Raw genomic sequence first — 24805 nt, 5'->3', positions numbered from 1 at the left:
TACTTATGTCAGTATCCCCTGCTGATGCAGCTATGGTTATGTGCCCTGTACTTGTCCTCTATTGTATTCAGCTGTAAGTCACTGTCTACTGGGTTATATACTGTGTAATAGGGTGCTGCGAATCCCTTGTTTTCTGCCCCCCTGATACTTATGTCAGTATCCCCTGCTGATGCAGCTATGGTTATATACCCTGTACTTGTCCTCTATTGTATTCACCTGTAAGTCACTGTCTACTGGGTTATATACTGTGTAATAGGGCGCTGCGAATCCCTTGTTTTCTGCCCCCCTGATACTTATGTCAGTATCCCCTGCTGATGCAGCTATGGTTATGTGCCCTGTACTTGTCCTCTATTGTATACAGCTGTAAGTCACTGTCTCCTGGGTTATATACTGTGTAATAGGGTGCTGCGGATCCCTTGTTCACTGCCCCCTGATACTTATGTCAGTGTCCTCTGCTGATACAGCTATGGTTATGTGCCCTGTACTTGTCCTCTATTGTATACAGCTGTCAGTCACTGTCTCCTGGGTTATATACTCTGTAATAGGGCGCTGCGGATCCCTTGTTCTCTGCACCCTGATACTTATGTCAGTGCCGCCTGCTGATGCAGCTATGGTTATATACCCTGTACTTGTCCTCTATTGTATTCACCTGTAAGTCACTGTCTACTGGGTTATATACTGTGTAATAGGGCGCTGCGAATCCCTTGTTTTCTGCCCCCCTGATACTTATGTCAGTATCCCCTGCTGATGCAGCTATGGTTATGTGCCCTGTACTTGTCCTCTATTGTATACAGCTGTAAGTCACTGTCTCCTGGGTTATATACTGTGTAATAGGGTGCTGCGGATCCCTTGTTCACTGCCCCCTGATACTTATGTCAGTGTCCTCTGCTGATACAGCTATGGTTATGTGCCCTGTACTTGTCCTCTATTGTATACAGCTGTAAGTCACTGTCTCCTGGGTTATATACTCTGTAATAGGGCGCTGCAGATCCCTTGTTCTCTGCCCCCTGATACTTATGTCAGTGCCGCCTGCTGATGCAACTATGGTTATGTGCCCTGTACTTTTCCTCTATTGTATACAGCTGTAAGTCACTGTCTCCTAGGTTATATACTGGGTAATTGGGTGCTGCGGATCCCTTGTTCTCTGCCCCCTGATACTTATGTCAATGCCGCCTGCTGATACAGCTATGGTTATGTGCCCTGTACTTGTCCTCTATTGTATACAGCTGTAAGTCACTGTCTCCTGGGTTATATACTCTGTAATAGGGTGCTGCGGATCCCTTGTTCTCTGCCCCCTGATACTTATGTCAGTGCCGCCTGCTGATGCAACTATGGTTATGTGCCCTGTACTTTTCCTCTATTGTATACAGCTGTAAGTCACTGTCTCCTAGGTTATATACTGGGTAATTGGGTGCTGCGGATCCCTTGTTCTCTGCCCCCTGATACTTATGTCAATGCCGCCTGCTGATACAGCTATGGTTTTGTGCCCTGTACTTGTCCTCTATTGTATTCAGCTGTAAGTCACTGTCTCCTGGGTTATATACTCTGTAATAGGGTGCTGCGGATCCCTTGTTCTCTGCCCCCTGATACTTATGTCAGGTCCGCCTGCTGATGCAGCTATGGTTATGTGCCCTGTACTTGTCCTCTATTGTATTCAGCTGTAAGTCACTGTCTCCTGGGTTATATACTCTGTAATAGGGCGCTGCAGATCCCTTGTTCTCTGCCCCCTGATACTTATGTCAGTGTCCTCTGCTGATGCAGCTATGGTTATCTGCCCTGTACATGTCCTCTATTGTATTCAGCTGTAAAACTGAGTACACACCTACAGATTTGTCTGTCCAATCTCTCTGGTGGGAGCAAAAAACTATTCACTCCCAAATGCTGGACAAAAACGATTGTTTGGATAAATGTTACAAACTTAATTACCCGGTTTGCATGAATTACTATTGTCTGCTTTGGGAGCAAATGTTCGATTCTTATTTGCTCCCATCCATGACCAGATCCTGCTCCCACCAGATAGATTGGACAGATAGTTCTGTAGGTGTGTCCCCAGCTTATGTCATTGCTTCCTATTCTGCTTATTCGTTCCTGTGCTCTGTAATTGGGCGCTGTGGATCCCTTGTGGCACCATATAAATAAAGGATGATAATAATAATACAGCTATGGTCTGGCAGAGTGCGCAGCAGATACTACTGTCAGTGCGCATGGCACATGCCTCAGGGGTGCACAACAACTCCCATTATGTCACATTTGCAGAACTGATGGAAGGATAGTTCCCTAAGCATGAAGTGATAAAGGTAATACGGCTGTATGGTGAGGATCCCAGCACCCAGCGTGCAGACGATGACAGTACTGTAATCAGTGACATGAAGGGACATAGGCAGAGGTGGTGACCTGGCAGCTGCTGTCAGTCTTCCCCAGGATGCGCTGTACTTCTATCTGACATTTTCTCTGTGTTCTCTTCTTGCAGAGACGCCCAGCATTGAGAAGCTCCTGTCTAAGGACTGGAAGGACAAGCTCCTCGCCATGGGATCAGGGAATTTAGGTGACATAAAAGGTAAGCGGCTGACGCAGTAGTCCCGCCCCTTGTTACATTACAACCTGCACTTTATCTCTCTCTCTCTGTCCCTCCCCGGAATAATTACATGTAATACACCCTGGTGATTGGTTGGATATATCTGTTACAATAGATCTTTGTATGATCTGCATTGTTCCTTAGTACGTGTTGGTCTGATGTCCTTGCAGTGATTTATTCTGTGTGTTTGTGGGAGGAAATGAGTCACCGCGGCCTCCTTGTCTCATTGTTACACACACGTCTTGCTTTTTACCCTGCTAGAAGTCCAGTTCAGTCTGTCCCCTTGGTATTATATACATGCGTAGTCTGTTTACTGAGGGGGATATATGTTCCTGTGCTATAAGCAGCACATATAGGGGCGGATTTAAGTCTCACATGGCAGAGTTGACTTAGTCCCAGAGTGGGTTATTATTATTATTATTATTATTATTATTATAATAATTTTATTTATAAGGCGCCACAAGTGTTTCGCAGCGCCGTACAAAGGAACAATACAGGGAGACAAAACTTGGCATAACATTGAATAAATAACAAAAATACAGTACAAATAAAGAGCACCACAGTTCAATACACATTACAGCTTAAATATAAGTAGTGAGGACTCAATCAACATACAACTAGAGGCTTGAGGCCAATGATGGAGAGGAGTATGCAGATGAAGATGGTCACTGAGTGTTGGAGTATAGGAGAGCTGTGAGTGAAATGTGAAGAGAAGTGGGCTCTGACAACAGGAGGGAAGAGGGCCCTACTCGGAGGAGCTTACAATCTAGTAGGAAGGGGAGACAGACAGATTACAAGAGGTGCAAGCGAGGGGGTGGTGGTTAGATAGCAGGATGTAAACAGGCAAGGGGTCGGAGAACCAGCTGGTTTATGCAGTGGAAGGGTACGCTTTGATGAATAGGTGAGTTTTCAGTGCCCGTTTGAAGCTTTGCAAGGTCGGGGAGAGTCTAATGGAGCGAGGGAGTGCGTTCCACTGAAGGGGTGCAGCACGGGCAAAGTCCTGTACTCTAGCATGGGAAGCAGTGATCAGGGTGGAGGAGAGACGACAGTCGTCTCTCCTCCACCCTGGATTATGGGTAAAAACTGGACGCGGACAGGACCCCGGAACGCCGGATCGGACTGGCTCCATTCATTAATTTCTGTAATTCCGTAGCTTGTAATGTTATTCTGGGGGGTGCCTGTCTGCGAGTGTCCTGGGGGGTGCCTGTCTGCGAGTGTCCTGTCGCGGGGGGGGGGGGGGGGGGGGTGCCTTTGACACCTGTCACGAGGGAGAGGATAAAGCCTCCCTGTATGGTCCGGGCATGTAGCAAATGTTCCGGGGTCTTGTCCGGGTCCAGTTTTTACTAGTCCCAGAGTTGAGTGCGGGCTTGTTGTACAGATGGGGGTTGCATAGAGATGGACCGAAGCATGAATGTGACTCTGGTGCGTTGTCCTGTGTTGTGCGTTGTGTTGTGCGTTGCGTGTACCCGTGCGGTTTTTGTACTTTTACGTAAACCTGGCCGAAGCATTGCGAGTAAAGTTAGTCGAATTACTGGCGGCCAAATACGGACGAGCCGCCATCATCACATGGATCCGTCAGATCTGTGCAATGCTGCCCTGTGATAGGGTAAATAAATAAGCCGCCGTGGGGTCCCCCCCCCACGTATAACCAGCCCCGGGCACATTGAGCTGATCCTGGTTGCAGGAATACAGGCTGAAGAATCAAATGACGTCTCCCTGTATTACTCTAACCAGCACCAGGCTCTTGGCCCTGTCCTGGTTCCCAATATACAGGGGAACAAGAGGTTTAAGGGTCCCCCGTATTTCGGCAACCAGCACCAGGCTCAAACAGCCATCAGTGTCATGTCGCAGCCTCCAGGGGAACTCCCACTTGGGCTGAAGCCCGGGGCTGTCCCTGCCACACATGGGCTGTGGGTGGCGGGCTGATGGTGTCATACGTGTAAAAAAATAAAGTATTGGGTTGTGGAACAACAATTCCCAGCAAGCCTCCCCCGCATGCAGGGACATGGAGAACCACAAGTCCCAGCATGCAGGGCATTAATGGGCCCGCTGGTTCTAGTAGTACCACAACATAACCAATAGCTAAAAAAACACAGACACACTAATAAAGAAAAACTTTAATACATACTACATGCACACATACATACTTACCTATAGCGTCCACCGTAGGTCTGTCCTCTTGTCCAGTAGAATCTTTAGGTACCTGTAAAAAGAAGTTATACTCACCACCCCTCTGGTGTAGATCGTGTCCTCTTCGGTGCATTCTGTGGGATTCCATAATTGTAAAAAAAAAAATAAACTGATTACCGGACAGAGGAGCCATACGTGTGTTTACAGTTGTAGCTCCTCCCAGGAGAATGAGGGAATCCCGTCACCGGCTCCTCCCCCAGCCAATCAGGAGAGTTCTCCGGGGAGACGCCCATGTTAAATCTTTACAAATCTTTAAAGTCTTCACCCATTTGATCTTATTAAATTTTGCCCTGTGTGTCCTATAGTCCAGTCTCCCTGTGAATGCAGGAGCCGGACTGGAGGCAAAGCCTGGGGGTAGGCTCCCTTGACAGGGTTTGTAGGGAGCTGACTAGCAGTTAGTCATAGGAGGAGTGCTTAAGTAGAGGGTCATAGGGGGAGGGGCTTAATGGGGTGTTGGAGGGGTTTATAAGCAGGGTTCAGGCAGGAAATAGGGGTCACTGGGAGATTTTCTCAACAGCTCCCACCCACCCTTCCCTATTTTTTATAGTTTAGGTAGAATATTTGCTAGGATGTCTTTTTGTCACAGTGGCCTGTGCGGAGGGGGGTCCTCGAGGTTGGTGGCATTGAGGCTTAATTATGCGGCGGGGAGGGCCCCATGAGGGGGCTGGACTCCCCTGGGTGAGGTTAATTAATGAGCACTGGGTGTGTACAATTGGTGCCCTTGAGCCAATCGCTATCGGCTGGGGGTAAGAGCTCCTGGAAGTGCTTAGAGGTGTGGATATATATATTTATTGAGGGCCTCGGGGACCACCTTCCGTGGGAATGTTTTTGGATTATTGTTTAAAATTGTATTGTTCAATAAAGATGGCTGCTGTGGCCAATTTTATCCAACAAGAGAGTTATGTCATTTGTGGGGGGATAGTTGGGCACAGCGATTAGACAATACCCTGTCATGCTGTGGGGAGCGTGGTCTTGTTTCTGTGGCTCAGGTCTTCTCCCTGCTGGATGTGCCGCAGCCATAGGATTAGGATAATAATAATGATTTCTGGGCCAGATGACGCCGCTGTGATGTTACGGCTGGTACAGACTGAGTGCCCCTCACTGTCATTTTCATCCTCCGGGATCCGCCGCGCCACTTATACCTGACACAGTCAGCGGCGCAGGACGGGGAAGGCGTGTGTGGCGTGGGGCAGTCACCCCTGGAGCAGTAATCTGGGGAGTGCTTTGATGGGGGGCCGGTTTGTCAGAAAGCTGTGAACACAATTCCTGGTTTATTGTTCCTGCCGATACCGTGACAGTGGCAATTATTGTCTATTGTTGGTGTGAGGTTAGCGGGGAGGGAGACACAATTTAGGCTCCCTCTGGGGGTAGATTAATTTGACTTATAGGATCTTTACAGGGTCAAGAGGGCTGGTTATTTACTGGCCAAGAATGAGTCGTTTGTGCCACCAGCGTCCGACAAAGGCAGACTCAGATGGTGTGCAGCTGTATTTGGTGAGACAACAGGAGCAGTGTGTGTACATTCAGCTGTACATTGTGTAACAGAGACATTCTATTTCTCCCCCCGCAGCCTACGGGCCGCCCAGGTATTCCCAACGCCTGTTTGCCTTGGCGCTGCCTCTTTATTTCCACTTAGTTAAACGCAAAAATAGTTTTTTCTTCTTTTTTTGTTACTCTGAGCAATTCCATTTCACACCGGAGGAGCGGAGAGTTTCCGGGAAAACACATTTAACGAGGACTTATCAGGAAAACGGCCGAGGGCCGGAGTTAAGGGTCTGGTCCCTAAGTCGGTGTTACATTGCGCAATAGGTGACATATTGTGGGCGACTTGGAAAGTTTGTTTTTGTTCCACACGCGGCCGTGATATTTTGCTCCTTATTCACACTGCACCACATTGCATTGCTCCTTATTCATACTAGCTGCCTGCTGCTGCCTTAAGGCCCCCATACACTACAGCAATATATCTGACGCTGAAGTCAAATGCAGTTTCCCTTGAATTCCGCCTGGACCTTCCCGGGAGTGATTCCAGCCAATTTTGTACTTTGGTGTCATTTTTGCATAAGATATATCTCATGGGATTGATCAAGCCGAGATACTGTAGATAGCATGGGATATATCTTATGGTATACAATTGTACCATAACATATATCTGATGGGCTGGATTAGGGGCTAGAGGGACCGGAAACGTCAACGTCAGACTTCCTGCGATAATTTGCATACGAGACGGCCAATGGTATAGCCGGAATTCTGCGCCACAGCGGCTCTGACCCAAAAGGTTATTTCTCAGTCACTCATCTCATCAGACTGCATTTAGGTCTACAGTCATTAGGTCGACCCCACTAGGTCGACTGGCAGGAAGGTCGACCTGACTTAAGGTCGACATGGGCCAAGGTCGACATGACTTAAGGTCGAATTTGCATAAAGGTCGACATGAGGAAGGTCGACTGGTCATAAGGTCGACATGGGGTTTTCACTGTTTTTTTATCCGAATGTCGACACAGTCGACATGGACACAGTTGGCAATGAGAATCGGACCCTCGCATCGCTCGCTTCGCTCGCAATGCTTCGGGCACGGTGCCTCGCTGCGCTCGGCACACTATTTTATTCTCCCACCACGCCCTAGTGGATGGTAGGGCATGAAATACCGCCTGTCGGCACATGTCGGCTCAAAAAACAGTGAAAAACCCATGTCGACCTTATGACCAGTCGACCTTCCTCATGTCGACCTTTATGCAAATTCGACCTTAAGTCATGTCGACCTTGGCCCATGTCGACCTTAAGTCAGGTCGACCTTCCTGCCAGTCGACCTAGTGGGGTCGACGTAATTACTGTAGACCTAAGTTAATTCTAATAGATGACCGCTTCCCGTCTGACGCTACCAGGGTTTCTGTTCTGGAGTAATTATGGAGCATGTAAGATTGGATTGTATGTAGACACCTGGTTATTGGGATGATACTAAGGGGATTTGTCCGTCCTGTAATTGGAGATTAGTAGATGCATTTATCCCTCACTCCTCGGCCTCCCAGCTAATTGGCTGTCCTATATTCCCAGTGATTACTTGGGGATGTCCGCTCTCGGTGAGCACCAACAATACCGGGGAGCGGACGAGGGTCCGAGGAGCGCCCCGGCCTATATTCAGCTGCACACGGACACTGTGACACAAGTCCACAGGTGTCACCATGCACAGCGGGGTCATTCAGTGCTGCATTGTGAGGAGGGGATGGGGGTGTAACATGTGCCCCCTCCTCAGCTGTCCGTCATTATCAGAGCGTTTGTTCCTCAGACAAGAGACACAACCTGTTGTTCTCTGTCACCCGGGGACTCTAATATACATGTGTGACATTACTGAGGAGCTGACAGTTGTTCTAACGTATAATGTACTCAGAGGCATCCGGAAATTATAGATAGATAGATAGATAGAGAGAGAGATAGAGAGATAGAGAGACAGACAGACAGACAGACATACAGAGAGACAGAGAGATAGAGAGACAGATAGATAGATAGATGTTTGTGCCAGTGTGCCTCCAACATGCTTGTGCCAGTGCGCCTCCAACATGCTTGTGCCAGTGCGCCTCCAACATGCTTGTGCCAGTATGCCTCCAACATGCTTGTGCCAGTGTGCTTCCAAAATGCTTGTGCCAGTGCGCCTCCAACATGCTTGTGCCAGTGTGCCTCCAAAATGCTTGTGCCAGTGCGCCTCCAACATGCTTGTGCCAGTATGCCTCCAACATGCTTGTGCCAGTATGCCTCCAACATGCTTGTGCCAGTGTGCTTCCAAAATGCTTGTGCCAGTGTGCCTCCAACATGCTTGTGCCAGTGTGCCTCCAACATGCTTGTGCCAGTGCGCCTCCAACATGCTTGTGCCAGTATGCCTCCAACATGCTTGTGCCAGTATGCCTCCAATATGCTTGTGCCAGTGTGCTTCCAACATGCTTGTGCCAGTGTGCCTCCAACATGCTTGTGCCAGTGTGCCTCCAACATGCTTGTGCCAGTGTGCCTCCAACATGCTTGTGCCAGTGTGCCTCCAACATGCTTGTGCCAGTGCGCCTCCAACATGCTTGTGCCAGTGCGCCTCCAACATGCTTGTGCCAGTATGCCTCCAACATGCTTGTGCCAGTGTGCTTCCAACATGCTTGTGCCAGTGTGCTTCCAAAATGCTTGTGCCAGTGCGCCTCCAACATGCTTGTGCCAGTGTGCCTCCAAAATGCTTGTGCCAGTGTGCTTCCAAAATGCTTGTGCCAGTGTGCCTCCAAAATGCTTTGTCAGGATGCCTCCAACATGCTTGTGCCAGGGTGCCTCCAACATGCCTTTGCCAGGTGCCTCCAACATTTTTGTTCCAATGTGTAACCTTTATGCTTGTGCCAGTGAGATTTGCAGCACATTGGCAAAGACTTCATAAAATTGGGCATCATGGTGGAACACTTGAAAGTTTGGAGGCTAGTGGAGAGTCTTATTGTGCGTGGAAGGGCATTCCATAGGGTGGGAGCAGCCTGATGAAAGTCCTGTAATAGTGAATGGGAGCTGGTGATCCGTGCAGAGGAGAGACGCAGATCTTGTGCAGAGCGGAGTGGTCGAGATGGGAGATATTCTGTGATAAGTGCAGAGATATAAGCTGGTGCAGTATGGGTAATAGCTTTATATGCGAGTAGGAGTGTTTTATATTGAATACGGTAATATACAGGCAACCAATGGAGGGACTGGCAGAGCGGATCAGCAGACGATGAGCGTCTTGCTAGGAAGATCAGACTAGCAGCAGCATTTAAAATGGATTATAGTGGTGAGAGTCTGTTCTTGGGAAGACCAGTTAGGAGACTATTGCAATAATCAATGCGGGATATAATGAGTGCATGGATAAGAGATTTGGTAGTGTCTTGTGTTCACCTCAGTAATCAGCGCAGGTCCAAATATAAAGTGAATTACTCTTAAAAGTGCTCTCCCCACATCTCCCAGACTCAGATCCAGTTCTTATGTCCCACATAGGTAGATTTCTGTAACCCATAACAGCAATCAGATGTCTCCTGTGCAGTCACTTAATACAATCTTCCTATTCACAGTGACCCCAAAGGCCAGAAATGAAGACTAGATCACTTTGGACATATAGTGAAATGCGAGTAGCAGCGTCAATTCTAATCCATCTCTGGAAACAACTGATACAATATATAGTGTTGTGTATTTAATTATTAAGCATACATTGTAAGATTACACAGAGCAAATAACCTATATCTGAGCAGAAGGGACCTCCGGAGGAATAGAGGAGTATAGGACTGACGCGTTTCGTCCATCTGTAATAGCTAGCTTTGTATGCCGGATGAAGTTCTAACTACAGGTGACCAACCCATAAACTGGGGGACTCCTGGGGGGGGGGGGGGGTAGGTGCCACCAGCATGGTTGGTCAGCAGTCCACGTCCAGTATTTTCATTTACGCTCCGCGGTTCCTGCCGTGGTGCGGATGAATATTACTGACAGTTGGCTGCCATTTTATATTGCGCCAGCTCGGAACAGATTATATTGCCCGGAATAGAATTACCCCCTAAATCTGCTTCCACACTTTTGTTACCGCGGATACAAAGATCACCATTTCCGGTATACATCGCCAGCAACACATGACAGCAGACGCGACAATGCGGACGTGACCTCTGCGCTCTTTAGCTCGCTGCTCCGACAACATATTAAGTAGTGATTAATAGTATATATAATCTTGTGCGCCGCACTAATTTCTGGATTTATTTGATGCGTTACAATATTTGTGTGGCGTGAGTGCGGAGGGGGCGCGGGATCGGCGCTGAGCTACATTAATGCAGGTGACCTCTGCGCCGCTGAAGTGTACAACAAGAATCTGCCCCATAATTAGCCGAACCAGAGTCAATCGGTCAATGTATTCCAAGAAATATCCATTGAGTATTTACCGCGGCTGCTCGGGTCTCTGCTTCTCCGTTACTCAATTTTTCCATTTTAACACAATTATAGACAATGGGCTACAATTATTCACTGATGCTTTTAAGCGCCGGGGCCCGGTGACTGGAGACAGCGGGTGATGTCAAGCGATTATCTGCGCCATGCACCTGGCTGGTCGGTGACCGTCTTATGGGGACCTTTATACCCCTAGCAGTCCGCAGGGACCCGCCTGGGATATAACCGTGGAACATTCGTGTCTTTGTTCCTGCATAAAATAAACAATAACTTGACTTTTTCATGTTTTACCATTGACGCGGGCCGCGCTGGGGCCTGAAGCCTGGTGACAGTAGCAAACCGTGCTACACTAATTGGGGGGCCACGTTCTCAGATATCAGCGTTGACATGTCGACCTTTTAATGTCGGCCTAGACTGTCTATCAGGACACTTTGCTCCTTTCATTTTGGAACCCTATAATCAGCGTATCATACAGCCCGGACACTGTTATATTATCATAGACTCCTTTAGAACAGCGCCCCCCGTAGGCAGATTGTCCCAGAAAATACTGAAGTTGCTACAACTTCTACAAAGAGTAAAATTGAGCTGTCACCCATAGCAACACCTCCACTCGCCCATTTGCAACCAGTCAGATTACAGCGGTCATCTCCCCAGTGCAGACAAGGAAATAAAAGCTGCAATATAGTTGCTAGGGGAAACAGACTCACTTTTTATTTTTAACGGTTTTAAGCCAATCTGCCGCATTGATAAGTTTGTACGCCGGGAATACTTGTGGAGAGACGCAGGGAATGAGCTGTAAGCCGGTCACACAGAGGGGGCATTGTTCCTGAGACAAGGCACTTGTGTCATTCGCTCCGTCACAATGGCGGCTAATCGCTGCCACATTTCCCCTGCTCTGCGCAGGAGGAAAACAAATTGTTTATATACCACCAACGTACTTCAGGAGGGGCTGGAATTGACCAGACAAAGCTGCCGCTTCATCAGGTAGATGAGGGGCCGCGCTGGGCCCCCGGGCATATAGCAGTCTCGCTCTGCACACCCAGACCGCCACCTTTCCATCCTGGGGGGCAATTCAGCGGCTGGCGAAACCGGAGCAGGGTGAAATAAACATTTTAATTTTTTTTGATGGTTGGTTTACACAGTGGTATCGGTGTTCATTTCTGGGGGCCGACAGAGGGGGGCGGCGCGGGCGGACGTCCGTCTCAGCGTTTCCACAGCCCGGCCAGAGTTCTGTTTTCATAGATATATTACGATACAGAAATTCTTCTTTGGCGAAATGTCTCATCCTGAAACAAGACGGAGACGTCCAATTTTTTATTTTATATATATATTGTAATTAAACTTAGAAACTCCTTGAAATGTGACAACATTAGTGAAAATATTATTAATGGTTACAGCTTTATAACTAAGGATTATCGGAGTATCCCCCATTAGATTACATTATTCTGGTTTCATGTACGGAGAGGCGGGACGTTGTCTTACAGACCAATAGGAGCCGTTCCGCAGAATGATCCTGTTGTTACATTTTATTGCGGACACACTCTTGTATCTTTGTGGCTACAGATAATCCTACAGCGCCCCCTGGTGGCCACACTCTCATGAAGTTCTGTTTTTCTTGTTTGCGGGAGGGATGACTTGGAGCTATGGTGTCATGGACATCCTGCGGAGATTATGGAGTGTATGTGTGTGTTACTGAGTGTGACGTTTACACACCCATTACTCTGACGTGTAGTGTACACTTTGCTGGATTGTGTACAGTCACTTTAAAGGTTGATATAGTCAAACCATGGGCCAGATGTACTAAGCTTCAAAAGTGATAACATGGAGAGTGATAAACAGCCAGCCAGTCAGCTCCTGCCTGACATTTCTCAAACACAGTCTGTGACATGGCAGGTAGGAGCTGATTGGCTGGTGGTTTATCACTCTCCATTTTATCACTTTTGAAGCTTAGTGCATCTGGCCCCATGAATGTTGTATAGTTTGTGTATTACAGAATATTATTTTATAACCTTGTTGTTTGCATTTCAAAATAGTTTTGTCGCTTTCCATTGTGTACATTTTTCTAAGGGGTGCAGTACCACATATTGGCCTAGAGATGTCGCTATACTGAAATAACTGGGAACAGTGACTACTACAGTGGTTAAGATTAAACATCGTCTGATGGACAATTATGGAGAACTTTCATCTAATGTATCACACAGCGACAATTGTATTATTATTGTAATGAGTATAGTGTGTGTATATATATATATATATATACCCTGTTTATCAATCTCTTCCGCTAATTCCGCTGTCATTCCATAGGGACTCCGGAAAGTCTAGCGGAGAAGGAGCGGCAGCTGATGGGAATGATAAATCAGCTGACCAGTCTGCGAGAACAGCTGTTGGCAGCGCACGATGAGCAGAAGAAACTCGCAGCGTCGCAGATCGAGAAGCAGCGCCAGCAGATGGAACTGGCCAAGCAGCAGCAAGAACAGGTGAGCCGCGGCCTGCGAAAGTCACCGCCATGTTATCGTGCATGCCACGGGGTCTCCAGGCATCCGGTCACGGGCCCTTATTCAGATCTGATCGCAGGGCAAATTTGTTCTCAAAATGGGCCAAACCATGTGCACTGCAGGTGGGGCAGATGTAACATGTGCAGAGAGAATTAGATTTGGGTGTGGTGTGTTGAAACTGAAATCTAAATTGCAGTGTAAAAATAATGCAGCCAGTATTTACCCTGCATAGAAACAGTATAACTCACACAAATCTAACTGTCTCTGCACCTGTAACATCTGCCCCACCTGCGGTGCAGCATGGTTTTGCCCATAGGTGGGCGGAGTGCCACTAGGCGTTATAATGTACAGAGGATTATATTGTGCCATGCATTTTATATATAATCTATGCACCAGATCCTGCTGTATACAGCTCGCGTATTGCTAGGGAGTATACACCCAATAAGGCAGGGATGTTAGTGGGTAGTCCCGCCCCCTTTATATGCTGTTATTCGCTACCTCACATCAGTTGATGATGACATATGTTATCACCCCCCCCAGGAGTTGGTGCGCTAGTGGGGTTTTCTCCGGGAACGCCGTGCACGTTGTTTGCAATATTGCTGCTCTACAAATCCATTTCCTATTCCTATTAACCGGAATTCCTCCCCAGATCGCAAGACAGCAGCAGCAGCTACTGCAGCAGCAGCATAAAATCAATCTGCTCCAACAGCAAATCCAGGTTAGAGACTTTACCTTGTGTCATTGTGCGTCTTATCGGGCACCTCGGCCCGCACTGTGTCCTCTTATCACTGTGTCCATCGGCTCATTACAGGGGACGGCTTCTCACTTAGGGCCAGATGCACTAAGCTTCAAAAGTGATAAAATGGAGAGTGATAAACAGCCAGCCAATCAGCTCCTACCTGTCATGTCACAGGCTGTGTTTGAAAAATGTCAGGTATGAGCTGATTGGCTGGTGGTTTATCACTCTCCATTTTATCACTTTTGAAGGTTAGTGCATCTAGCCCATAGTCCCTGCAGTTATGGGCTTGGTCTGTGCAGTCTGGTTCTAATGTACTCATTATTTCAGTCCCTTATAAACGCTGTCTTTTAATAAGGAGACTTATACAGAATGTTGGACATTAGTAATGCACAGCTTGTTCTACTGAACGGTTTGTGTGTGTGGGTTCGTGCAAAAGGTTATGGGTGCGAATCCTGGTTAGGGCAGTAATCTGAAATGTGTGATTTAATAAAGGGTATTGTCACTGATCGCATGCTCTGGCAATCTACCTAGCCTTTCATACAGTCCCTATGGCGGAGGCAGCTAACCGGCTCCCCTCCTGTGACATTAGAAATGTAAGAAGTCCCCGTCTTTTCTCCGTCACCAGTCACAAGACCCAACAAACCCATCCCAGACAAAGCAGCCGTTCCATCCAGTCATTAAAACATTGTTCGGGGGTCTGACAAGGAGCCTTTCAGAGCAATAATTGGGACTGGGCCGTATAATAGCCGCAGACAGACTTTTACCTCTCGCAGACCTGGGGGGTGTCAGTGACCCTCGTCTGTTTCTTTTTTTCTTGCTTTTTTTTTTTCCTGCAAATTAAGCAAAAAAAAAAAAAAAACCCAAAGTAGGGAGCGAGGAACAGAGCGGCTCCTTGTTGTGCCCACCTTGGCTGAGCTAATCTATCACGCCCGACCCCAAACTTTAAATAAACAGGCTCAAATTTATTGTGCAGGAAATGGTGTTAACCGAGGGGAGCAGCTCATGGAACACTGACGCTGAATAATGATGTTGTACAGGGAACAGAGCGCGCCGCGGACAAAGGCTGCTCTATGCCGTCACCAAGTCACGCTCAGTTCTGGTGATGAAGACTTAATAGTATTGTCAGCATGTAACGGGTGTAAGGAGAGACCCCGCGCCGGCCTATCACAGAACAGTTACTGGTGTTATGGCTGAAACAAGCGACAATGATGAAATTAGGATTACATTTATATTATTATTATTACATAGACTTAGTGGGGGTTATACTGGTGAGACGGGGATACAGACAGCCCCTAATTGGCTCATATGTGAGGGGCAAGCGAGACCATTCGCAGCCCAGACGGCATAGCCTCCGTTATTGGGAGTTATGGAAATAGCCGACACAGTACTAATATAGGGTACTTATGTAATATCTGGGCTCCCGTTTTTCTTATGAGACCGCGTCCCCTCGCGGGGCTCGCTGCGCTCGCCACGCTTCGGGCTCGGTGCCTCGCTGCGCTCGCCACACTATATAAAATCAACTCCATGCGTAGTTGGATAGTGGAGGGTATGAAAAAATGGGGTGCATTTAACATGGGAGCCCAGATAATACATAAGTACCCTAATATAGTACTCCCCAGCCAATCAGCTTCTAACTGCCACGTTACAGGCTGGGTTTGAAAATGACAGGTAGGAGCTGATTGGCCAGGGATAAATCTGCCCCCAAAGTAGGGTACCAGCCACTCAGTTCCCAACTGTCATTTTGAAACACAGCTTGTAACATGGCAGGTAGTAGCTAGTTGGCTGATACTTTATCACTGTCAACTTTATCTCTCTCCAAGGTTTAGTAAATAGTCCCCTTTATCGTTCACCAATTTATCTCTCTCTAAGGCTTCATGCATTGACCTCAAGGTCTGTACTATGGCAGGTAGGAGCTGATTGGCGGGTACTTTATCTCTCTCTCTAAGGCTTCATACATAGATTTCACGGCCTGTAATAAGGGAGGTAGGAGCTGATTGGCTGGTACTTTATCTCTCTCTCTCTAAGGCTTCATACATAGATTTCACGGCCTGTAATAAGGGAGGTAGGAGCTGATTGGCTTGTACTTTATCTCTCTCTAAGGCTTCATGCATAGCCCCCACGGCCTGTAATATGGCAGTTAGGAGCTGATTGGCTGGTACTTTATCTCTCTCCATCGCTTAGTACGTATCCCCAAGGTTCAATTATTGATTGGTTTCAGATTTACGGAACAGAAAGCGGGGCAGCATACCCACAGGTGCCCGCAACAGGCCGCACAATGGATTATGTTGGCGCTACATAAATAATTGTTAATAATAAAATGATGTGCACTCATTCTGGGACTTGTAGTTCCAGCTGTATGACAGAGCCGCAGTTTGCGCATGTGTCACTTTCTTTATTGAATGACGTCCCGCCGGCATCGGATGGATGGTAATTAGCCTGTTCCCTGAGATGGGCATGATGGACGGAGAGACCGCGCCCGGGCGCTGGCAGCGCAGGAACGCACTGTCCCAGCCATGTGTCAGGAGCAGCTGTTTTCCTGCATCTTGTAAACACAGGGACAGCCTCATTCCAGGGACCGGCCTCCGATGCCGGCCCGGATCCTTTCCCATGACTCTGCAACCTTTTCCCAAACAAGCGAGGAACAATTGTTTCTCACAGAGACGCAACAGCTGATGTCCTATCAGTTATCAGAATAGGTCCCACCCTCCCCTGTAAGTCAGATAAACGCCTGGGAACCCAGAGATCAAAAAACAAAAGGGAGAAGGGTGGGAGAGGCCGGGGAGACTGTTCTCAGCCGCCTTAACCCCTTCCCTGCCGCCAGATCCCTCCACAGATGTCGCTGGGCGACTGTCCGGCGACACTGGGACATAACAGAATACAGATAGTTTCAGTCCTGCAGGCAGCACAGTCATGGCGTCATCTGTCACGTCTGTTTATTGTCCGGGTTATCTGGTCCTGTTGTTGCTGTGGCTGAGAGGCATTGTCTTATTATCTCGCCGTATTCCCAACGGTTTCATATGAAAAACACCTTTCTGAGTCAGACCGGGTTACGTACTGTTAGTAAGTAGCTGCGATCGGCTTAGGTGGGGGCCTGTGAATCGCTGGGCCCAGGGGCCACCAAGGCCTGTTGCCCCAGGTTCCCCTGCCTGGCCAGCACAGCGACAACCCCTGTTTAGGCCAATAATAAATACTGTTATAAAATCCTTTATAATGAAAGTCTAATGCTGCTCCTCACCTCTATGGGGGGGGGGGGGGGGAATTCAACAGCGAGTGCAGATCTTGAAGCTTTTCTCAATATGAAAGTGTTTAATTACTTTCTGCGCATTTGTTATATAATCATCGGTAACCATTAACGTGACCCACCGTCAGTATCGGGAATGATTTATCCATCCAGACATTAATGAATACAGAAACGGTATCATTCTTTTCAGTGGAACACTAATGAGCCAACATTGGTTACAGCCCCCTGGTGAATAAGCTGGCCTCCCAGGTGGATACGCTGGCCCCCTGTGGATACGCTGGCTCCCTAGGTGGATACGGTGGCCCCCCTGGTGGATACACTGGCCCCCCTGTGGATACGCTGCCCCCTAGGTGGATACGCTGGCCCCCCCAGGTGGATACTCCGGCCCCCCAGTTGAATACGCTTCCACCCTGCATACCTACAATGCACACACACAGTCAGCACATTAGAACCTTTCTACATTTCCGGCATCAGCACAATATCCCCACACATTATATGTAGCGTGTGCTTGGATGTCCCCACTCCCCCATTAACCTGCTCTGTGCCTGCGCTGCTGAGAGTTGGGGGGAGGGGGGGAACTACACGTCTCACTGATGTCTCCGGGATGTTTTCCCTTTATGACTTCATCTGCCCCGAATTGAATGACTAGCAGTCACAATGTGTTTGCTTCAAGCTGAAGGGTAAAATAGCGGTGTCTCTCCCTGCGCGGTGACTGCGCTTTGTACGCGTGTGACAGCCGCAGCGACATTGAGTGACGGATAAGTAGAGAGAGCAGCCACTTACGGAGGAATGTTCTGGGAACAGCAGCCGCGCAGCATCCCTTACCATGGGTACCTAGCATGCTGCCGGGTCCGCGCATCTTAGCACGCGCACTTAGTCACACACCTCAGCGCCCATTACCGCTTCTATAGAACACTGGCGTTTTTGGCACCTGGCAAAGCCGTGTTCGGCAGTGAATAGTAATTAGCAATAGAAAAATAATTGAAATCAGGTGCTCGCCGAAACCGCGCACACACAACGGCTGCTGCTATTGTTTTCTAAGTAGCCTCCAGATAAGAAGCGGGATTTTGTACGCCGGGAGAAAAAACTAAAAACCCACACAATATGGAAACAAAGCGGATAATTATTCCCTCACTAAAGTGCTGGAAATGCCTTTCTCATCTGTGAATGCAGAGTCCTTAACACTCAGGATGGTGTCTAAGTCACATTGATACTAATCAGCGGAACAAGAGACGTTCTGGAGCAAAGGAGCCGCTTCCTTAAATAATTAGGAATATTCTTAAAGGGGAACGATTGGGCTGTCTGCCGTGTAGCTGTAGACACCAAGGTGTGGGGGGAGGGGGTGAATAGTATTGTATTTGGGGCCTCATTCAGAGATTGACGCAAATTCGAATTTTACGCAGTTCAGCGATAATTGGCCATGTGCCGCGATGATCGTGCACCAACGGTCGCAATCTGGGGCGGTTACGGGGAGTTGCGACAAAAAGGCAGTTGGGATATGACTGCGCAGCCGCAATAGCTCCGGTGTCTGACTTCCTGCGGCCATGCTGCGTGACCGTGGTGCTCTGTAAAATTAAAATAATTGGCTGATCTGAGGCTGCGTCTTTGTACATGGCCTCTGGGGTTGGTAGAGCTACGGCGGGCGTCTCAGTGCATTCGCCGCGTGCACATTCCCAGCTGCGCTGGCGTTAGTGCATGTTTCAGAACCAGGCCCTTTGTCCGCATTTGCCAGACGTTCACCAGATTTCGGGACCTGATTTCAGCAATTAGGTAAAAACATTTTTTTTAGAGATCTAAAATTTAACGTTGGGGGGCACAATCACCTCTTGGGGTCCCAGCGTTGCATATTGATGATAGTAATTCAGCCTTAGGGGCGATACATTGTACATCGCTTCCCCTGTAAGAGGCCTTTGGCGTTTACGTGTGATGTATTAGTCGGATATTGTTTGTCACCTCGTCCGGTGAGCTTACACCCTGCCCCTCGTCTGCCGGCACAATATTCTGTTTACTGCACAGTATAGATGTGTACACGGTGGTAACGCAGTAATTACGGCAAACAGTTATTTTCCTCCCACCCAGTGCTGACTCCGCGTCGACAGCCTCAGTCAGCGTTTCTCCGAGACCCGCTCACCTACACTATTCTTCTGCTGAGCATCTAACCTTTCCATAAACTGAACATGGCGGGGGCTGGGATTCTGCTGCTAATAAGCCCCCCTGAACATGGATGGTTCCCTCCTGCCAGTCAAAGCCAGTCTGGGCATGCAGGTACTTGTAGTTCCATGACTGCGGACATGCTACCACCGGATGCAGTTAAAGTGGATTTGCTGTTCATTGCCTGGAAAACTGCACATTGTGCAACCGGTAAAGTGGAACACCAAGAGACGGTGCCACCTAGTGGGCTGATATCCATGAATATACAGAACATGTAGAGTGATCAACTCCGCAGACTTCGCTTGCGGTACCTCCTCCTCCGGTACTCGCTCCCTGGTCATGTGATATTGTCCCCCCTCTGCTGTCCTCTCTCTCATCCAGGCTGTTGTGTTGCGCTGACCTTCTGCTATTTTGCAGCATTTTTGGTTTGCGCCCTTTGTGCGGCTGTGCGGACACTGTGGTGCCTCATACACAAACGCTGCTAATCTGGCTACATGTATGTCATGACACAATATCAGTGTGCGCGTACACGTCTTTAGCACGAAGGTGATGGCGCTGACGGGCGACTCTTGCGATGGGAGTACCGACCTTCAGAGTTTGCCATCATGAATGTGACTGCGGCTTTAAGAAGTGACAGCGAGGTGGTCAGTCAGCCTTCACGTAACTCAGGCAGATCTCTTGTGGGAGCGTTTTATCGCGCTCCCTCTCTCCGCCGTCGTGTCACCCCCCCTTCCGCAGGCTTTGTGTCTGTGGTCCTTGCTTGAAGATTATAACAGGTGTTTCTTTCATACAAGACAAGGACTTCTGAGCCCGGGGCCCCTGAGACTTTGATTGAACTGTCTTTTGTGGGGGGGAAATGCCACTGTCTCGAAATGAGCCTCCCGTCGTAATCTCCAGAAACAACGATGTCTTTAAACTACATTACCCTTCTCTGGGATCTTCCCCTTGTCCGCATTCAGCGCCTGATCCAAATGTTACCCTGCGCTTGAGTGAATGAATCCCGCTTCCCTATTGTTCTCTATTATGAGGGTTTGGACGTTGGGTTTTGCGTCGGTGATTCCTTTCTTTCCCTGCTGAGTTTTATTTAACTCTTTCGTTGTTTTGCAGGAGAATAATAGGTTGGCCGTTGCACGCTGCCGCGACGATACTGATATTCCGCTTCCTCGTCTTCTACTGACAACGTATCATTTGCTATTGTGCCGCATCTCGCTCACTTGCTGTCAGTGCGCTGGTTCCTGGGGTAACGTCGCTAATCATTCGCTTACATCTGATCCATTCCTTCTCCTGCTCGCTAACATGTGTTTTACTGTAATATTTCCATGTCGCAGGAATGAAGTCAGCTGCAATTGTCATCTTACTAGTGATTTGATGTAGCCGGCATCAGACACATAATGACACACTGCAGGAGCTATACATTATAACATACCCTATAATTATGTGCTGCAGTACTAATACATGACAATAGCAGACAGCAGCACTAGAACATGCGCAGAGTCCCTGGTGGGACAGAGGAACGTAGGAGACTCCCGGATTAGAGACATGACGCAGGGATGGGGCGAAGAGCTGACTACAGGGGACTATCTGCGAGATTACAGGGGGAAGGCCCATTTCCTGTGTAATCTGTGATATATTCTGTTATGACATCATCTCGGAGAACTTTACGTGTGTGTAGCTATGAGATCACAGCAGTCCGAACTGTTCTGGCTATACTGGTGTCCAATCAGAGTGGAGCTCTTGGCTGTGTGGCGGGATACGATGAATTGGGGTGCAGCCAAGATAAATTGTTGTTTTACAGGAGACAGCAGAGGGGGACAAGGGGTCTCCGATACCGGCTGACAGAGGATGACCTAGGGGACATGTCTCTGGGGTCTGTCACCAGTAATGTCAGATCTGTGTGATCTCCACATACAGTACATCCTTACAGAGAACAAAACTGAGTAGTCGCTCCCCTTCCAGACTAGACGCTACGACCTTCTGCTTTTATTCACAAGGGAACCTCTAATCTCAATTACAAATAAATGAAGTGGAACACTTAGGGCCAAAGTCGGTTTTACAGGACGCGATGCCACGGGATAGCTAGAACAGCAGGAAGGAAGTAAGGCCACGGGACACCTAGAACAGCAGGAAGGAAGTGATGCCACGGGACACCTAGAACAGCAGGAAGGAAGTGAGGCCACTGGACACCTAGAACAGCAGGAAGGAAGTGAGACCACGGGACACCTAGAACAGCAGAAAGGAAGTGAGGCCAAAGGACACCTAGAACAGCAGGAAGGAAGTGATGCCACGGGACGCCTAGAACAGCAGGAAGGAAGTGAGGCCACGGTAAACCTAGAACAGCAGGAAGTAAGTGAGGCCACGGGATGCCTAGAACAGCAGGAAGGAAGTGATGCCACGGGACGCCTAGAACAGCAGGAAGGAAGTGATGCCACAGGACGCCTAGAACAGCAGGAAGGAAGTGATGCCACGGGACGCCTAGAAGCGCAGGAAGGAAGTGATGCCACGGAACACTTAGAACAGCAGGAAGGAAGTGAGGCCATGGGACACCTAGAACAGCAGGAAGTAAGTGAGGCCACAGGACACTTAGAACAGCAGAAAGGAAGTGAGGCCACGGGACAACTAGAATAGAAGGAAGGAAGTGAGGCCGCGGGACACCTAGAACAGCAGGCATGAAGCGATGCCATGGGGCTCCTAGAACAGCAGGAAGGAAGTGAGGCCACGGGACACCTAGAACAGCAGGAAGGAAGTGATGCCACGGGACACCTAGAACAGCAGGATGGAAGTGATGCCACGGGACACCTAGAACAGCAGGAAGGAAGTGATGCCACGGGACACCTAGAACAGCAGGAAGGAAGTGATGCCACGGGACACCTAGAACAGCAGGCATGAAGAGATGCCACGGGACACCTAGAACAGCAGGAAGGAAGTGATGCCACGGGACACCTAGAACAGCAGGAAGGAAGTGATGCCATGTGACACCTAGAACAGCAGGAAGGAAGTGAGGCCACGGGACACCTAGAACAGCAGACCAGGAAATGCTTCTATATATAAATGGTACAGCAGCTAATGTTATGGAATAGGGACCAGCTAGTTATGGGAATATGTGTACTTTTGGCCTGGGGGAACGTACCGGGGACTGATTGTAGACCCCCAGCTCCCACCGCCACTGTGATAATCCCCTTATCTCTCGGTCATTACTCGTCAGTGGAACCTCCTGTTCTGCAGAGCTGCAGAGCGCACTGTGAAGGTGCACGGAGAAACCTGGGGCTCCGGCCAAACCTTTGTCTGTTTTGATGTAAATCCGCTGATTACCATCCAGAGGACAGCGTCTCTGCTACAGCGGCCAAATCACATGCTCAGCCGCCTTCCAACCTGTGGGACCGGGGTTGGCGGGTGCAGAACACTGGACAGCTCCATGATATTACAGCGAGCATTAACGCTCCCTCCGTCGCCTCCTCCCTATTTTGCTGTCCATGAGTTTTATCCATAGAGTAGAAACAATGTGTCAGGGCCCCCTAATGCCGCATTTGCTTAATTACCTTCCCCGTCCCGACCTCTGGCTGCGTTAAGCTTCTCTATGTACCAGCAGGAACCCTCCCACGTCAGCCAGGAACAATGGCGCTATGGCGATGTTCATTGACTTCCTCCAATGTTCTACATACCTGTTATTGTAGCAAACCTAATGCAGTGCAGCCGCGTTGTGCATTAGGGCCATAAATTACTAGGATTTAGACCCCCAGATTGTTGCCCCCCCACTTTTGATGGCATTATAATTACTAAACAACGGCGGCGGCAGTAGCGTGGAAGAGGAACAATGGCCACCTGTGATACATGTTAATGCAGCTTGTTGCTAACTGGATGTTTTATTTGATTACGGAGGAAGTGGAAACATCACAGGGCTAAGTGGGGCTGTAAATGAAAGTGGAGATAGAGGAATTATGTGACCATGGCTAAAAGCTTTGGATGAAAGTGCAGATTTCCCCTAATGCACAAGATGTGGACGGGGAACTTAATGAGAGCAGGTTACACTCTGCAGCGCACACTTCACTTCTAACTGCCCTAAATAGCCGAGCTATCGTCAGCCACGGTTCTGCGGCCACAGCTCTGCGGCCACGGCACCGGTGACTTTCCAGCTGGCTCTGCGGCCACGGCACCGGTGACTTTTCAGCTGGCTCAGGGTGTCAGGAAGTCTCAGTAGATTTCAGGGTTGACACATACAATATAGATTGTGTATATATATATATATTTTTTTTTCAACCAGTTATTATATAGCGCACACATATTCCGCAGCTATGTACAGAGAATATTATTACCAGTTATTATATAGTGCACACATATTCTGCAGCGCTGTACAGAGAATATTATTACCAGTTATTTATTTAGCACACATATTTCGCAGCGCTGTACAGAGACTATTATTACCAGTTATTATATAGCGCACACATATTCCGCAGCTATGTACAGAGAATATTATTACCAGTTATTATATAGCGCACACATATTCCGCAGTGCTGTACAGAGACTATTATTACCAGTTATTATATAGCGCACACATATTCCGCAGCTATGTACAGAGAATATTATTACCAGTTATTATATAGCGCACACATATTCCACAGCACTGTACAGAGACTATTATTACCAGTTATTATATAGCGCACACATATTCCACAGCGCTGTACAGAGAATATTATTACCAGTTATTTACATAGTGCACACATATTCTGCAACGCTGTACAGAGACTATTATTACTAGTTATTATATAGCGCACACATATTCCGCAGCGCAGTACAGAGAATATCACCAGTTATTATATAGCGCACACATATTCCACAGCGCTGTACAGAGAATAATTGAACACTCACATAAGTCTCTGCCCCAGGGGAGCTTACAATCTATATTCCCTACCACAAGCACACACAAATATTCTACTGTTAATTTGTTGGGAGTACCCGGAGGAAACCCACACAAGTACGGTGAGAATAAACGGTACTTGTGTAGTTTCACGGCGCCAGCATGGCGCCGTGCGTCTGAGTCCCCTTGCGGGGCTCGCTTCGCTCACCTACGCTGCGGGCTCGGTGGCTCGCTACGCTCGCCACACTATCTAAAATCAACTCCATGCCAACATGGATAGTGGGGGTATGAACTATCCATGTTGGCATGGAGTTAAGTTAGTTTCTTTTACATAGTTTGGGGAGCGTAGAACCCGGAAGTAGCATGCTGGCGCCGTGAAACTACACAAGTACCGAATATACAAACTCCGCACAGTTAGGGCCATGGTGCGAATAGAACCCATGACCTCAGCGCTGTGAGGCAGAAATGATAACCGTTACACCATCTGTACTGCCCCGTATATTTCAGGAAGAGAAAGTGATATTTAGGGTGCTCACTGACACCTGCAGCATTTTATGTCTCTTGACTATCTGGATGTGGCCGTTGGCCGGTATGGAGGGATTTCAGCAGATATCGGAGATATATATATATATATACTGTATGCCATGTTAGA

The 24805-nt window shown here is 48.4% G+C and overlaps 1 protein-coding gene across 5 annotated transcripts in view; it reads left to right on the top strand.

Moving 5' to 3' along the window:
• SOX5 (SRY-box transcription factor 5) overlaps nt 1-24805 on the top strand; it is a 210015-nt gene that overhangs the window by 106583 nt on the left and 78627 nt on the right. For all 5 annotated transcript variants that reach the window (XM_083180809.1, XM_083180812.1, XM_083180810.1 and 2 more), the window contains 3 exons: nt 2471-2557; nt 12980-13152; nt 13820-13888. In XM_083180809.1, the coding sequence (XP_083036935.1) occupies nt 2471-2557; nt 12980-13152; nt 13820-13888 (329 nt within the window). The remainder of the gene's footprint in view (nt 1-2470; nt 2558-12979; nt 13153-13819; nt 13889-24805) is intronic.

This window comes from Crinia signifera, chromosome 4, assembly GCF_055691185.1.
Source record: "Crinia signifera chromosome 4, ASM5569118v1, whole genome shotgun sequence".
NCBI lineage: Eukaryota > Metazoa > Chordata > Amphibia > Anura > Myobatrachidae > Crinia > Crinia signifera.
This window is presented reverse-complemented; position numbering and strand designations above follow the sequence as displayed.